The sequence below is a fragment of the Saccostrea echinata genome, unplaced genomic scaffold (assembly GCF_033153115.1).
Source record: "Saccostrea echinata isolate AGI-Se365-2 ecotype Australia unplaced genomic scaffold, CSIRO_AGI_Sech_v1 ptg000001l, whole genome shotgun sequence".
Taxonomy (NCBI): Eukaryota; Metazoa; Mollusca; class Bivalvia; order Ostreida; family Ostreidae; genus Saccostrea; species Saccostrea echinata.
In genome coordinates this window covers 42275226-42293181 of record NW_026889750.1, presented here as the reverse complement: position 1 = coordinate 42293181, position 17956 = coordinate 42275226, and the positions used below count along the sequence as shown (strand labels likewise).

At 31.3% G+C, this 17956-nt stretch overlaps 1 protein-coding gene across 1 annotated transcript; it reads left to right on the top strand.

The window, feature by feature from the left end:
- The first annotated feature begins 9307 nt into the window (after positions 1–9307).
- Positions 9308–17618, top strand: LOC133197577 (multidrug resistance-associated protein 1-like). The gene is made up of 26 exons (XM_061333684.1): positions 9308–9364; positions 9886–10059; positions 10275–10400; positions 10517–10654; positions 10750–10872; positions 10968–11026; positions 11137–11268; positions 11359–11529; positions 11630–11807; positions 11925–12179; positions 12266–12331; positions 12666–12803; positions 12994–13140; positions 13252–13403; positions 13546–13849; positions 14005–14172; positions 14280–14597; positions 14700–14931; positions 15028–15338; positions 15427–15626; positions 15762–15888; positions 16037–16285; positions 16396–16554; positions 16683–16849; positions 16974–17168; positions 17437–17618. Exons 1-26 carry the CDS (start codon positions 9308–9310, stop codon positions 17546–17548), a joined length of 4458 nt encoding a protein of 1485 aa, XP_061189668.1. The 3' UTR covers positions 17549–17618.
- Positions 17619–17956: the final 338 nt, after the last annotated feature.

Sequence of the window (17956 nt, the reverse complement as noted above, 5' to 3'; positions counted from 1 at the left end):
AAAGAAGTCTTTCCGTCTCATCAAACAATTCATTAGTATATAAATGTGGTTTTTTAATGACGGAACATAGGTGCAAAATAAGTTATTTTTTCTTATGATACTTTTTCTTGCCGGTTCTCTGCCATTTTATTATATTTTTTTTTACCAGATGAGTCATTCGTTACTGTGTTTTATATGTTAGTATTGTTTTGACTTTTATGTGAGAATGTGTATGATGCTTTGTTTTAATTTTTTTTAACATCTTATTAATTTTCCAGATCTTTTCCACTTTGTTTATATTTTCTTTCTTGTGTTCATAACATTCATCATCCAATATCATTGTGTCATTTAGAATATGAAATATCTGAGATGAATGTTTTATACTCCAAAATAAATCTAGTCTTATTTGTACATTGAAATTCTTATTGTTATGAAAAAAACATGTTTATAATAAAATTATGAAAATATTCTTTTTTTGTGGCTTTTTGCTTTCAACCTTCAAAATTCCAAGCCTTCTCATCAACACTCTTTAGTTTAATTGAAAAGAGTCCAAAACAATGTAAATGTATGACTACTGTGTGAAATATGGAGATAAGGAACAGTATTCAAACTCAAAGTCCATTAAACAATACAAATCGGTAGCAGGGCAAATATGGACCTCCAAAAACATCAGAAGTGAGATCAGGTGCCATGGAGGAGTGAGCAACCCCTGCCGACTGTGTATATTTTTTCTTTGTCTATTCTTTTATATGAAAAATGAATTACCATTTCATTTCTTAGCCAGAAGAACGAGACTATTAGTTGAAATGGTCGATGTAACAAAACGGTTGTTCATACTTACGGAATGTCCTGCATTGACCCATAAACACTTGTATAGGGATGTTATCATTAGAAAAGAACAAAATGAAGTTATTGAAATAGGAATGGAGATAGAAAGGCTTAGAGAAAAATTGCTGAACATGTAATACGAAAATTGGATGGAAATCATAATAGATAGGTCATAATAGATCAATGGGCATGTATCCTAGAGAGATATTGTCTTCATAAGATTCTTTCAAACAAAGATGATTGTATTCACATACCATTGTTTGTCTTATTTTATTAAAATACTCTTAAAAAGTGGCCGCTTATAATTTGTGAGAAATACTCATGCTGCAATAAGTATTGTCATAAATTTGTGATAGAATATGAGCAAAACATGTACCTGTTCAAAAAAATTAAAAAAAAAAACATTGGCAAATACTTTGGATTGAAAATGTACAATTACATTTTTATTCTTCTTCATTTTGGTGCAGCCAGGGATCTAGAAAGGGGGCGGCGGTTCCCCACACGGATAATAAGAGCTAAAAGCTTCTGTGTAAAAGTAACAAAGAAATTATCTCCACCCCCTGGGAAACATGGACTTCTCTTAAAATGGTAGTAAAGTCATATATCGGAAGAAAAGAGATTTAGGAAAGTGTATTCTCTTAACATTCATCCTCTTAATACCTCCGATATCTACGAAAAAAAGGTTTTTCAGGTTTGACGAAATTGTTTATTTTTTCCTTTTTTTTTTCTTTTTTTTCTTTTTTTTTTGTTTAATTTGTGTTTTGCTTGTCAAAAAATACTTCTGAGTCTGACAACTATAAAAGTTGAATTGGAACCCCCCCCCCCCCATCTCCCCCTGGAAAATATTCCGCGCATGTGATGTGTTTAATTAAGTAATTAGCAATCTGCATAATCATGTCTATCTAAGTTTAGATAATTTAGGTCTGATATTATCGAGTATTTTTTAACATGAAAATACTTAGACAATACAAGTATGCACAATATATCTAAAATAAGTTTTTTAAACAGGCACTACGTTTCTTAAATAATTAACTAAGTTCTTTGCTCTTGCCTCATATGGATTTAGATCTTACTGAAAATAGATCATATTTAATTATTACAACTGCAACGTGTCCGAGCACACGTTTCTATTGTTAATATATAAAAAGTTTATTTCAATGAACATAGGTTAATTGTCATAAAATCATTGTTTTAAGGTATATAAATTCTACTTTGGTCATACATTTGCTAACATCCGAATGCCACAGGGTGTGTTATTTAGCACTTACAGATGGACTAACCAATCCTCTGCAAATAGTTCACAACACAACGTAATGGTATACTGTAGCATTAATTCGTTAACTATCTGCCAAACCTGATAATTTAATTACTATAGGAGACTAACTCAAAATATACATTATAATTATGGTTGTTAGTTATGCTTCAATTCCAATACTCTGTTATTTCTTTATCCCATTTCACGACATTATAATCGCAAACACTTAAAATTTTATTTATTATCTGTGGAATGCTTGTGATCTCGTCTTTCATAATCAGTAATTTAATATTTTCCCAAGAATTACTTTATTTTCGGAGATGAACACAAAATACAATCCCCGGGTTTTCGATCTGATCATGTAATCTGTCATTTTGTTATTTTAATTCACTCAAAGAAAATTAAAATGATCAGGAAAATGATTATGAAATACAAACATTCCTATTTACATTACTATTATAATATATTAATGAATGATGTTTGTGAGTGTTGACTAGATCCTTGTGCTCATTCAATTTTTTTTTTAAATTTTCATCTATAAATCATCTAAAATTCTGGTACGTAATCGTTTAAGGGATAGATGGTTATATCTGAAATTCAAAATTCGTTAGTCGAAATCTAATTGGAAACGTTTTCCTCTCTTCATTGAAAAATTCTCGTTGGTTTAAAGCGTGTGCTCTAGCCATGCTACTGTACCGATCGGTTTTATCTTTAAGTTATTACTTCAAGTAAGAATATTTCTAACGATACTTTATAGACTGAAAATGGCTTGTATGCAAATAATTTAACAATCCTCTGTAGGAATCTGCTAATATAATGACTGAATAGAGGAGACCTAATAAATAAACAATGCTTTCTACCTCCTTAAAACATTGCTGTGACGTCATGCCTTTGTTCTTGCAGTCTAAAAATTTACCTGTAGCCGTCCGATAATAATAATTAGCAGTCCAATAATATATTATCGGACGGCAGTGATAACAAATTCGGACAGTAGTTAAAAAACAACAACTAGAGTGAAATCAAGGTTTAATTTGTTCAGAACCCCCCCCCCCCCCCCCAAAGTTAGGGAGAAAAAATTCAGGGAAAGCGAACGGGAGAAAATTAAGTTGTTAAAAATAGTAAACCCAAGAAGAAACTGTAGTTTTAACCTTCCTCAAAAGTAACACTTTCCATTCGTTTTTTTGCAAAGCGTTTTCGATACAGCAATGTGAATAAGCCAATTTAAATCCATTTCTGATAAAGAACCAATCTCTTCATTTAACGAGGTTTGTTCGCAAATGACCGCACTTTTAAAACCCAAGATTTTCATTATATCATCCAATAAAAATTTCAGATAAAAATCCGCATTTTTACTTTAAATGCATTTTGAAGATATCATCCAACACTGTATCTGTATCAATGTCAAACGCACTTAATAAAAAAAATATATATTCCGAATCATAAAAAAAATCCTTCATCACCTGACCACTGTCCATAGTTCCTGCTAAGCCAAACGACTGCCATTGAATGAATGAAACAAAAGAGTTCACTCACTGATTTTCCTGTCTAAAGAAAAAAAACTTTCTCTTTTCTTTTGTCCACTTATTAGATGGTTTCAGGTAGAAAACTATTGATGCTGAACTCCTATTGTGTAATTATCGGACTCCTCCAGGTAACTTTTGGACATTTAAATAGCAATGTTTTAAGTAAGATATATGCCTCATACAATTCTATATGTAAAATTATCAGACTGTTTTCGGCCCTAACGGGCCTCAAACAGTCTGATAATTTTACATATAGAACAGTATTCGGCATATATCCATTACTTAATACATTGTTGGTCCCGTAGTTAGTAAACAGCTACATATGTAGGTCAAAATTGATCGCCGTGTTCATTGAGTAAAATACTGGTTTACCCTGTCTGACGAAGCATGTTTACTCAGCCAAATCAGCTGTCCTTAAGTAAATTCCGTCCGAGCAAGTGCTTATTGCTTCTCTTTCAAGATGTATACGAGTCATCATATGCCAATTTATAGAATTAACATTGATAACTACATAAATGCTACTACTGGAGTATTCATTGATAATATCAAGGCAGTTTTTAAGTAATAAACGAGTATAATTTCTAACTTCTAAAAAGCATAAAGTAACAGTTTATTAAAATCTTTAACTTTTTAAATGTATATAAATATCTACCAGAATTTTTTTTGACAATTTGCATCAGCATGTATAATAAACTGTCAGTATTGAGTTTTATTATTTTGTTGCTTTATATTCTTTACAGTTACTTTTTTCAATAATACCGGTTAAAGTTTATTAGATTATACAAAAAAATACCATACAATGGATCACGTTCCACAGTAAATTAAATTTTGATGGTATATACCCTCGTATATGCCTAAAATGTTGTTTAACTATAAGATGTTTTTTTTTTTAATTTGAAATATTATTCGATTTTTTGACAAACTGTGTGATATTTGTGGTTAATGAAATAGAAAATGTCAGAAGTATCGGAAAGGGAAAGGCGTAGGCTTTCGTCAGACGGGCAAACTGAAAAGCCCCCTAACAAAATGCTCAAAATGGCTGGTGGGAAGGAAGAACCGAATGTTAAAGATTTTGAAACGAAAATAACTGATCAATGACTGTTATACAGACACGGTGAGCAGCTTTCAAAAAGAACTAAGGTCGTCGTTTGATAGCAAACTAGATACTAGTAAATTTCGAAACGAGTTTATGGCAAGCATTGACGACAAATTCATTGCTTTGAATTTTTCGTCAATGCTTGCCATAAACTCGTTTCGAAATTTACTAGTATCTAGTTTGCTATCAAACGACGACCTTAGTTCTTTTTGAAGGCTGCTCGCCGCGTCTTGAACTTGGGAGACACCAGGGACAGATCGATTCGCTGTCATGGTCTGTTGACACGCTTATTGAAAGAATACAAAGGGTTGAGAATATAGAACGCCCTGAATGCGAGCCAGAATTGGTTATTAGTACAAACAAGAAAAATCATGCGAACACACTCTATGATCCTGAGCTCACGATAATCGCCAATAACGTTATGCAGAATGAAGAGGAGAACATTTTTGAGATTGCTAAAGATATGATAAGACACCTAAGTGTTTCTGTAAAAGTAGATGCGGCGGCACGACTAAAGAACAGAGTTTTCGGCAAACCCGTATATGTCTAAAATGTTGTTTAACTGAGATTTTTTTTTAAAATTTGAAATATTATTCGATTTTAGAGAATGATTTACTTTGACTTCACTTTTTTTTCAGTTCATCCATTTTTTTGAAAAGTTGTCATTTTATAACCTCGTAACGTTCAGTTCTAGATCGGTATGATGAATTATGTCTCTTATTTTTTATTGTTCTGTAAACTACAAAACGCTGGGTTTTCCTCGTGATATTTACAAGCAATTGATTAAAGACCAGCCTCCATTCATACTCGTTTGTCGAATATTAGACACTCATTACCTTGGTTTATTGTATCGGACACCGGTCATTTAATTAATACATTGAAGAGAGATATTAAGGGTATTCAAATAGGTAAAGGTCATGGATAAAAATAAGTTGGTCATGAATTCGGACTTTCCCTCTGACGCATGTGTAGAATGCATTTGTACTTGAACACTTTAGCATCATAAAATAAACCAAATTATCAATAATTATATGATCTAAACTTGAATAATATTATATACTCATTTATTTAAAATTTTTAATAACAATATTTAAAAACAGACACTTATTGAAACATACAATAATAAAAATGCTTAAAAATGCTTATTGCATCAAGAAATGCATTGATTATATATATATATATATATATATATATATATATATATATATATATATATATATATATATATATATATATATATATATATATATATATATATATATATATATATATATATATATATATATATATATATATATATATATATATATATATATATATATATATATATATATATATATATATATATTATGTACAGTTATGTAAAAGTAAACAATAAATAAAATTATTGCCTAAAATTTTTGTGAGAATATTATTCTTATAATCAACTTTATTTGAGTAAAGAAAGCATGAATTTCTTTTGTGAGAAATTAGTTTTTATGTTTCTTAGCCATAAAGAAAAACGGATCATTTGATCATTAATGATTTCAGTCCAGTAGGAAATGGATCATATCTAATTTTAGAGTTGCAATGTGCCCAAGCACACGTTTCCATAGTTAATATATAAAGTGTATTCGATGAAAATATGCCAAATGCCATAACATTATTGTTCTACGCTATCTGGATTCTGTTTTGGTCGTGAATTAGTGAAAATGGGTGTGCTAGCACATGACAGCTGAATTAACCAATCCTTTGCAAGCATTTCACAACACAACATAATGGTATCGAATTTATTCGTTTAACTCTTTTGCCAAACTATTAAGATGATTTGCTATAGGAGACTAAATCAAAATAAGCACTATTATTTTGATTTCAAGTTATGCTTTAATTCCAATATTCTGTATTTCCATGGCCCCATATCAATAGAAATTCTGATCGCAAACACTTAGAATGTTTTTTTATTATCTTGTGGTCTCTTTCTTCATAATCAGTAATTTGTTGATTTAATCACAAGATTAAGTTTTTTTCTCGAAGATGAACGCAAAATATAAACTTTCTCCGGGTATTCTCAAGCTCAATCGTTATTTTATTTTAATTCACATAAAGAAAACAATTAATTCAAAACAATCATGAAATGATCCTGGAATGCAAAAATTCCCCAGAAAAAGATATATTAATGAATGATTATATTATATTTTCCCTCCTATTTTCAATGAAATTCTTGTTGGTTTAAAGTTTGTGCACCTTGTATACTGTAGTCATGTTATGGTATCGGTTGGTTTTATTCCCTCAAGTAAGAGAATTTAAAACAATACTCTAGGGACTGAAAAATGACTGGTATAACTTATTAAACAATCCTTTATAGGTATTTTCTAATATAATTACAAGATATATGAGACCTTCTTTTCTACCTCCATAACACACTGGTCCCGTAGTTAATAAACAATTGCATATGTACGTCAGATTGATCGACATTTTCATTGAGTAAAAGGCTGGTTTTACCCTATCTGACGAAGCATGTTTACTCAGTCAAATCAAATGTCTATAGAAAGTAGATTCCGACAGAGAAAGTGCTTAATTATCGCTTCTATTTCCAGATTTATATATACGAATCATCATATGCCAATTTTTAGAACTTTATTAAAAAGTTAAACAAGTACTTTGTTATCCCCGAACATATCAATATCATATTAGCATTGATAATTACAAACTGTTAAAATACAACAGCTAGAATATTCATTAATATATATACATGTATATATATATATATATATATATATATATATATATATATATATATATATATATATATATATATATATATATATATATATATATATATATATAAAACATACCATAGACCTAGCTCCACTAGTAAAATTTGATGCTATATACTATCGCATCTATCTTCAATGTTATTTAACTAAGATATTTTTTATCTAAATGACTGTTCGATTTTAGAGAGATTTTTAATTTAACTTCACACTTTAGTGCTTTCATTTAAAAAAATTGTTTTATAACTTGGTAATGTTCATTTCTGTTTAATGAATGGAATTCTTAATCTTGATTGTTTATTAAACTTAAAATGCTGTATTTTCCCCGTGAATTAGTATGGAACAATTAAGGCAATGTGGGTGTTCGTCATTTTTTTTCCTTTAATCCGTTTAATTCTAAAATTCCAAGAGTAGAAGCATTAAATGAAATACTGGCCTTTATTCATACCTGTTTGTTGAACATATACACTCAGTAATCGGACACCGGGCGTCTAGTACATTGGTTATTTTTATTTACATAAAAGAGAGATAGGTTTATTAATACAGGTAAAGGTCAAGGATTAAAAGAAACTAGCCGTGAATCGGACTTTCCCTCTGACTCATGTATAGAAATGAATTTGTACTGAAACACTTAGCTCAACAAAATAAACTAATTATCAATTATATGATCTGAACTTGATTGAAATTATTATTTTTTTATGAAAAAATCAGTAGATTATTAAGAACATACAATAATTAAAAAAAACTTACTGCATCTCAAAAAATATATTTATTTAGCAAAATAATGAATTACAAAGTTAGATTCAATAGATAGTTTGCATAGTTATGTAAAAGTAAATAAATCAAAACACTATCTGAAGTTGATATAAAAATAATGCTTTAAATACAACTTGATTTGACAAAAAAAAGCATGGATTTCTAATGTGAGAAATTTGGTTTGATATTATGGTTCCTAATAAAGATTTTGCGAAAAAGAACCTTATCATCATAAAGAAAAAAAAAGTTTCCTATCAAGAAATGAAAGTCTTTTTAAAATTATGGAATAAATGAATACTGGAACATAATACTCCGTCTACATTCAATGGAAATATTTTTTAATCTTTAAATGTTTATTTTACTTTTTACTATAGCGTTTGTTGTTATATATATATATATATATATATATATATATATATATATATATATATATATAGTTATGTTTAAGTAAACAATAAATCAAAACATTAACTAAAGTTGATATGAAAAATTATGCTTTTAAATACAACTTGATTTGACAAAGAAAACATGGATTTCTAATGTGAGAAATTTGTTTTGATATTATGCGAGTTACACTTTGGTTCCTAATATTATTTTAACGATTTTGTGAAAAAGAACATTATCATCACAAAGAAAAAAGTGTTTCCTATCAGGAAATGAAAGCCTTTTTAAAATTCTGGAATAAATGAATACCGGTACATAATACTCCGTCGACACTTAATGGAATTTTAATGAAATATTTTTTTTAATCTTTAAATATATTTTATTTTTTACTATATCGTTTGTTTTAAATACTCTATGTGTATATACCTGGATTTCCTATATTTATAATTAATCATCATATTAAAATGTAATTGTCAGACAGATTCTGTTATGCATTTGGCCGCATGCAGAGAACGGATATACGGGTTTGAGAACACGTGGTAGTAACCCTGTATACATAGATTTCAAAATATTTAAATCTTCAAGACTAACCTTGAACTCTCTCTCTCTGTATTGTAGATCTATGTCACCTGGGGTTTTCCTTGCATTACACTACAGATAAAAATAGCACTCAGATCCATAAAAACCACATGCTTCGATTGGTCATCCACAGAATACCTTTAACACGAGTACGATGACGGACAGCATTGTGGACAAGATTGAATTTTACTGTTCGGGAGATTCTCTTTGGGTATGTTAAGAATTTATTTCCTATATATCATTCATAAAAGCATTTGTTAAATTATTGCTATTAGATATACAATGTACATTTTCGAGATTAATTTTCGTGTAATATATTATACTTAAAGAGAGAAATTAAGATAAAATAGGTTCAGGTCACATAAAAAAGGAAAGAGAATTAAATTAAACAACTGTTACAAAAGAAATGATCCATTTCCCCCACATTTACATATGTGTGTACATAAACAGCTTTCGCTCATCGTCATTACTGAATATACTCATGTTCAATAATCCAATGGTATTGCACAACATTTTGAAACAATCAAGATTTCCTCAATATCCCTTAAATGTATTCATTATAACTTAAGGAATTTTCATATATTAGCAAATAGTGCTGATAATTAAGATGAATTAAATTCGTATGTATTAAAAGGTAAATGTTTGGACATTTAAACACATCGGTTACGTTATAATTATGTACGTTATGTTTACTTACATTTAACTCTAATAAAAAACCGTATTTACTTTAAGGACTCCAATCTGACCTGGAACACTGCTTCTCCAGATCTCACACCCTGCTTCCAGAAAACAGTTTTACCCTGGACACCATGTATTTTTATCTTGATATTTTCACCACTCAGGCTCTTCTTACTGCCAAAGGAACGCTCAAACCAACAACAATCTACCCTTTGTCTTGCCAAATATGTAAGTTTCATTTCTATTACATTCATTTAATCTATCAAAAGGATACCGGAAAAAAAAACAATGCACTCTGTTTAATCAAAGTTGTTTTTCGTTCTTCTCTTGTGATATATAAATGCATCAGCAGTTTATTAAATATTAAGATATAAAACTAAGAAATCATTATATCATCCAAATAATAGATTTTGCATAATGGTAATATTGATTTCTTTATTTAGATTTTGTGTTCTGGTCTCGTCTTCCTTTCACTCTTGGAATGCTTAGAAACGGTTTATGTGAATTCTCTGGATGATGCCGTCCGACAACCGGAATTCATGTCATCCATACTTACTGGCATTACACTGGTAATTTCAATATTTTGAAAAAAATCAAAAAATTCAGGATTTAACTAGTAGTAAACTTTTCTGGATTAGATCTATGCATAGAATGATAAAAATACATTAATTTTAATTTCTTATAGGTTATGGCCAATCATATCATGTGGACAGAACGCCAACAAAAAGTAAGGTCCTCTGGATTTCTACTTACGTACTGGTTCCTGATGTTTGTCAGTCTTTCTTTGACACTTCAGTCCCGAGTCAGATCCCTCCTCAAACAGGTATTGATGTAAGACTAAGAAAAAGAGCTTTTTTGACTTCGACTCCTTAAAATAAGTGTGTTTGGGACTAAATGAATAATTATTTGCCATTTTAGGATGATTTGAATGTGGATACGAGGTTTTGTTTCCTGTCCATACAGACTCTTCTCAGCATAGCTCAGCTGACTCTGACGGCACTATTTGTGGACAGCTTCCCTGAAGATGACCAAAAATACAAGGTACTTACTAAATGGATTCCAAAATGAATTCCTGTTTAATAAGTGTAAGATCACATCCTCCAAAAATCAACAAATGTGTTTTGCTATATTTACAGAAACCCTCTGCTGAGAATAGTACATTTCTTTCCACATTGTCGTTTTCTTGGTTTACTGGGTAAGCACATTCATATTTATATAAAATCTCCTAAAAGAAAACCTATTATAATATTAATTTATAGATTTATTTTGCTTTAAATGAATATTGTTTTGTATTTCTTTGAAAAGCGTCGTGAGGGAAGCTTACAGGCGAACTTTAAAAGCTGAAGACATGATAGAGCTTACAGCGGACTTAACATCGGAGTCAGCTGTTCCTATATTCCAGAAAGCATGGCATGACGAAGTTAATACCAAGAAAAGGTTTATAAATTATTTTGTGTAATCTTTTTTATCATTAGAGTTCGTTATACAAGTAGAACTATCTGAACAATATTTCATCAATTTTAACAGGAAAAACTACTCAGTAAAATCTGATATTAATGACAACAGATCGGACGGAAACATACAACAGGCTAGTCTCTTTAAAGTGCTCTTCAAAATTCATTCGAATGAGATAGTTTTGAATTTTCTGATGAGGATGTCACGTCACCTTCTGCAGTTTGTTGGACCCTTACTTTTCAAGTGAGTAGAGTTTGATCTCCTGTATGTCGAACCTTTATTATCAAAATAGTGTGATGTGCAGTTTTTTTTCATATACATTACAAATATATTTTTTTTTCAGGCAAATGATTGACTTCGCCGAGGACAGTAATGATTTTCTTTGGCACGGAATTTTATTTGCTAGTGTTAAATTCATAGTTGATTGCACAGAAGTGTTAATGGGAAATTGTGACGACAATATTTGTCACATGATAGGAATCAAAATCAGAACATCTATCTGTGGAGCTTTGTATAGAAAGGTATGACACTTTAATAATTATCATATTCTGTTATAAAACAGGTTTCTCTCGACATATATATATACTATACTTAAATCCATATCGGAAACACAGAGATTTTTGCTTTTCTTAATGCAGATGACTAAACTTTCGAACACGGCTAAGAAAGATTGCACTGTTGGCGAGATGGTTAACCTGATGGCTGATGATGCTCAGAGGGTTGTGCGTGCTCTCTTTCAAGTACATTTCTTGTGGATAGGACCTCTACAGGCATGCGTTGCTCTTTACTTTCTATACCAGGAGTTAAAGTTGGCTGCAGTCCTTGGATTTAGCCTCCTATTCATTTTCATCCCCTTGAATGTATTCATAGCAAAGAAACATCACAAAATCAATGTAAGTTATAAAAAAGAAAACTACTCATGAAAAATTGGGTTAATGTTGTATGAATTCTGTTCAAAACACACAATTTGTATTTACAGAATGAGAATACTGACATCAAAGATAAAAGAATGAAGGTTTTAAATGAAGTCTTTAATGGAATAAAGGTAAACAAAAACTTGTTCCCCCTATTTTAAGGTAGAGCAAAACACCTGTGAAAAAAGAAAGATAAGTAACATAAATGGTATCATTAAAACAGCATCAAACATACATGTATTAGATATTCATTTAATGGAAATTTTAAAAGATGAGTGTTCCAATTATGAATGTCCGATTTCTTTCATATAACACATAAAGAGAGATTTTAGAACAATATAAAAAAAATCAGACAAATTGAATTTGAGGAGAGATTTGGCTTTCTGGTTTTGTATTATCTCAAGTAAAAAGTTTTTAATCACTTCCTAGATTTTACTTACTATATCTTTGTATGACCCTGAGCAGGTACTAAAGCTGTATGCATGGGAACCCTCATTTGAAGACAAAATTGATTCCATTCGATTCCAAGAGCTACGTGGGAAAATGAAAAGGAGATGTTTTGATGCAGTGTCATCTTTCATTTGGGGAATATCAGACTTTTTGGTAATGACTTTTCATCAAATAAGTGCGTACATAACTAGAGCTTAATGAAATCCTTTTTATTGTTTTAGAATATCAATGAAGTCTAAAACACTTTCCTCATATATATATATGTATGAATGTTACATGTATAAATGTAACGTACATAGGTTATGTACAATAGATGAATACTTATGTGCCCTCTTCTTTTCAGATTGCTTTTGTCATCTTTGCCGTGTATTTGTGGTTAGACGATAGCAACGTGATGACAACAAAGAAGATATTTTACACAATATCACTACTTGGAATTCTACGTGGACCAATTCTACATATGCCACATGTGATCACAGCTCTTGTGGAGGTCTATATTTTTCATTTATCCTGAACCTTGATATTATATGATTCATTTTTTTCTCTTGGAAAAACAACTTACGGTTTAAACAGCAGAAAATAATTAACTATCTCTTTACAGACAACAACCGCTCTTAAAAGAATTCAAAAGTTTTTGAATCACGAGGAAATAGATGAATCAGCTATCCAACATGGTGGAAATGAAGTAATGTCTATACAGATGAAAGGTGCATCGTTCACTTGGAATGGAAAGAAGAACCCAAATTTAAGAAAGTAAGATAATTGCTTTCAGCTGTCGATTTTTTCATTTCAAGTCTAATGAGGAAAAATAAAAACAACTAAGACTTGTATTTCACGTTTGATAAAAATAGATTAATATATGCATAAATAGGTTTTATTCAATTCATTTTCACAGTATAAACATTGATATCCCTGACGGAGGACTAGTAGCTATTGTTGGAGCTGTGGGGGCTGGAAAGTCTTCGCTTTTGTCAGCAGCAATTGGAGAAATGGAAAAGATTTCCGGGGAAGTTTGTGTGAATGGTTCTATTGCCTATGTAACACAACAAGCATGGATTCAAAACAATTCTTTAAAAGAAAATCTTCTGTTCGGAAAGAAGATGAATAAGAAAAATTATAATAAAGCAATCGATGCATGTGCTCTACGAACAGATCTTGACATCCTTCCGGGAGGAGATGAAACTGAAATCGGAGAAAAGGTATCACAAATTATGTTTTACTGTCAAATTCAGTTGAGTAATTCAAATAAAATTTTAGTCAGTTTTCTTTTAATTGTCTCTGGAAATATTTTTAACATACAAATATTTCTAGAAAAAAAATTATCATTATATCGCATAATGTCTTTGTTTTAAAGGGAATTAATCTTAGTGGAGGACAAAAACAGAGAGGAAGTCTGGCACGTGCAGTTTACCAAGACGCGGACATCTACCTGTTAGATGACCCTCTAAGTGCTGTGGATGCACATGTCGGAAGACATATATTTCAAAAAGTCATTGGCAATGGAGGACTTCTGAGAAATAAGGTAGCAAAAATATTGATATAAAAGAATGTGTTGTCTTAATGTTTGAGATCTGTAAACTTCATATTCAAACTCGCTGCCTCACTGTACTGATTTTTTTTCCTTTACAGACACGAGTCCTCGTAACACACGCCATAAGCTTTTTACCAAACGTGGACAAGATTATAAATATGGTCAATGGAGAAGTATCGGAAGTTGGAACCTATAATGAGCTAATGGAAAGGAATGGAGCGTTTGCAGAATTCGTACGGAACCATGCACTAGAAGAGTCTTCTGATGACGATGAAGAGCAAACAAATAAAAGACAAAAGTTCATAGGGCGACAGATATCAACTATTGACCAGTCTGACAAAGGAGATCAGGAAAGAACAGAGAACAAATGTAAAGATTCTAAATTCATAGAAGAAGAAGCAATAGAAACAGGACAGGTAGGCAAGATTTTTATTAATTTGATATTTTTCTTGATTTATTTCCTGCAGTTATCATTCAGTTTAACGAGTATTAAACACCAAATATGTAATTTTTTGTAGGTGAAATGGTCTGTTTACACCAGTTATTTGAAGGTAGCTGGACGTTTCCTCCTGGTCGTGTTTTTGTTCACTATTGCAGAGAACATATCAGATCATTATAATAAGTACTGGTTGAGCGAATGGAGTAGCGGCAACGTAGATAACTGTACAACAGTTAATATATCTACAAGTTTACAACATTCACGAGAAAGATACAGACTTAAAGTATTTGGATGCATTGGACTGATTAGAAGTATGAACACCCTTTGTAAATCAAATCCATTTAGTACATAAATTATTTAGCATCCTTATTTTAATGTAGATACTTACGGAATATAATATTTTGCAGCTATTTTTGATGTTCTGGTACAACTCTCAATTACTTACATCGCCGTTAAATCAGCACGAACGTTTCACCAGAATGCCCTGTCCAGTGTGATGAGAGCTCCACTGAGCTTCTTCGATACAACGCCGATTGGCAGAATCATCAATCGTTTCTCGAAGGACATGGAAACTTTAGATTGGTCTCTTCCCTGGATTACAAAATCATTCTTAGAGTGTATTCCTCATATGTTCTTCACTTTTGCAATCATTACGATGGGAACGCCTAAAATATTGTACTTCGTGATTCCATTGTGCTTCGTTTATTTTTTCATACAGGTAAATTATGTAATATTTGGATGAAGCTCAAGTGAAAAAATATTTTTTCATCTGTGGAAATATAGCTTATTGCCTTATCTTATTTCAGAGACTCTTCAGTGCCACTGCAACACAGACCAGGAGGATCTGCAGTGCCCTTAGATCACCTCAGTACTCTCATTTCAGCGAGTCCATCAATGGTGTCACAACACTTCGTGCTTTCAACAAAACTCAGCTGTTCACAAATGAGTCTGATCGTCGACGAGATGCGTACAATAAGGCTGAAGTAACAAACACTATGTGTTACAGGTAAAACAAATTCTATTTTCGAAGTTAAGGGTCTTTGTATTTGGGTACAGGAAACAATAAATGCTATAGTTGTGATAATGTTGAATTTCTTTCTTCTTAAGCTTCTGATTTTATATTTATTTTCAATCATTGCAGATGGTTAGGAATTCGTTTGCAGGTTATTGGAAACCTTTTGGTTTTCATTGCTTGCGTAATGGCTGTTTACAGAAGAGACGTATTATCAAGTGGGATGATAGCACTCGTTATGACATACGCTGGACATGTGAGTAGTTTTCTCTTCAGTATAAAATGACCTGCTTTTTAAGATTTTGTACATAAAAATGTCATTTTCTTTGAAAAACTTTATGTTTTTCACTTTGATAATAAATTGTATGTACTATAACGCAAGATGTTTAATATTCTGTTTTCAGATAACCGGTATGCTTCATTGGATTGTTCATGTTTTTACCGAAATGGATACTAACATCATATCAGTGGAAAGAATTTTGGAATATATCGAAACAAAACCTGAAGCAGAATGGCGAATTAAAGATACAAAACCTGCCCCTGAATGGCCTCAAAAAGGCCACATAAAATTTTCAAATTTTGGTCTAAGATACCGTGAGGGTTTGGACCTGGTTTTGAAAGAAATAGATTGCGAAATAATGCCAGGAGAGAAAGTAAGTGCTTCTTATTCTAAAGTTTGATATCAATTTTAATTAAGTTTGTCAAGTGACAATTTTTCTTCAAAGGATAGTTGTATAGAAAAAAATATTCTTATATTTCTCAGATCGGAATTGTTGGGAGAACTGGGGCAGGAAAATCGTCCCTAACTCTTGGATTATTCCGAATCCTTGAAAAGGCCCAAGGCAATATAATTATTGATGATGTTGACATATCTACCATCGGTCTTCATGATCTTCGTTCAAAACTCACAATTATACCTCAGGTGAGTATTTTTATATTTTCTTTTTGTGTGTATGTTGCAGTATTATATCAGGCAATTGAAAATATTACTAATGAAATTCATAATTAGTCTTTACTCTATGTTTAAGCGAATTTACTTTGATTTTGTAGGATCCCATTTTATTTTCCGGTACAATACGGATGAATCTGGATCCGTTTGAGTCTTATACTGATGAAGAGTTGTGGGTAGCTTTGGAACACGCCCATCTTAAAAAGTATGTGGAATCCTTAGACGATGGCCTTCAACATGAATGTACTGAGGGAGGTGAAAATTTGAGGTAAAGATTTACGAAATGGTTTCAAAGCAATGGACAGTATATGAGCAATAATTATTGAAGAACACGTCCTAGAATTATGCATGTTAAGTTAATCATTATATAAAAATGTGTAATATATTTGCAGTGTTGGACAAAGACAATTGGTTTGTCTTGCCCGTGCATTATTAAGGAAAACCAAGGTGCTAGTATTAGACGAAGCTACAGCAGCAGTTGACCTGGACACGGATAACCTTATACAGAAAACCATAAGACAGGAGTTCTCAGACTGCACAATTCTCACCATAGCACACAGGCTCAATACCATCATGGATTACTCAAGGTAAATTTACAATATCAGTTTTCTGCTCATAAATATACGTTGGTGGCAAGCCAGTATGACCTACATCATAAGTACTTAAAATCTTAATTTAAAAAATAAAATTCGAGAAATAGATGAATGTTCTTCGTCGTCCGTAATACAGAAGAATGTTTCACTAAGAAATAAAAAGTGCGTATTATACCGCAAATCTTATATGTGATAGTACACTAGTTCTTAAAAAAGTGTAATTTTAATGAAGATATTTAAATCAACTTTTATTCTTCTTCAGAATAATGGTTTTGGACAAAGGTCAGATCAAAGAATTTGAAAGTCCAGAAACATTGCTGAAAGATGAGGACAGTACATTTTACAAAATGGCTAAAGATGCCAACCTTGTTTAGTATAGATTCTCTTTCTTCTCATCAAACCAATCAATGAACACTTATTAATGACTGTGAAACTCGGTGCCAAATAACTTCATTTTCATATACAAGGAACCCTGTCTTTTAGTGCTCCATCATATCATTCTTTGGAATATAACCATAAGAAAAAGGAAGTGAAGTTGTTAATTATTTTATGTTATTTCTTTATGCGATGTATAATTGGCATTATGATTGTTGGATGTGTCTTGCATTGTGCTGTATGATGTGAGCATTGTGATAGATGTGTTTTGAGGTACGCTCTAAGATATGGACATTGGGATGGATGTATTTTGAGTTATACTCTAAAATGTGGACATAGTGACGGATGTATTTTAAGTTGCAGTTATTCAGGGTATAATGATTTTAATCATTGTGTTTTAAGGGTAT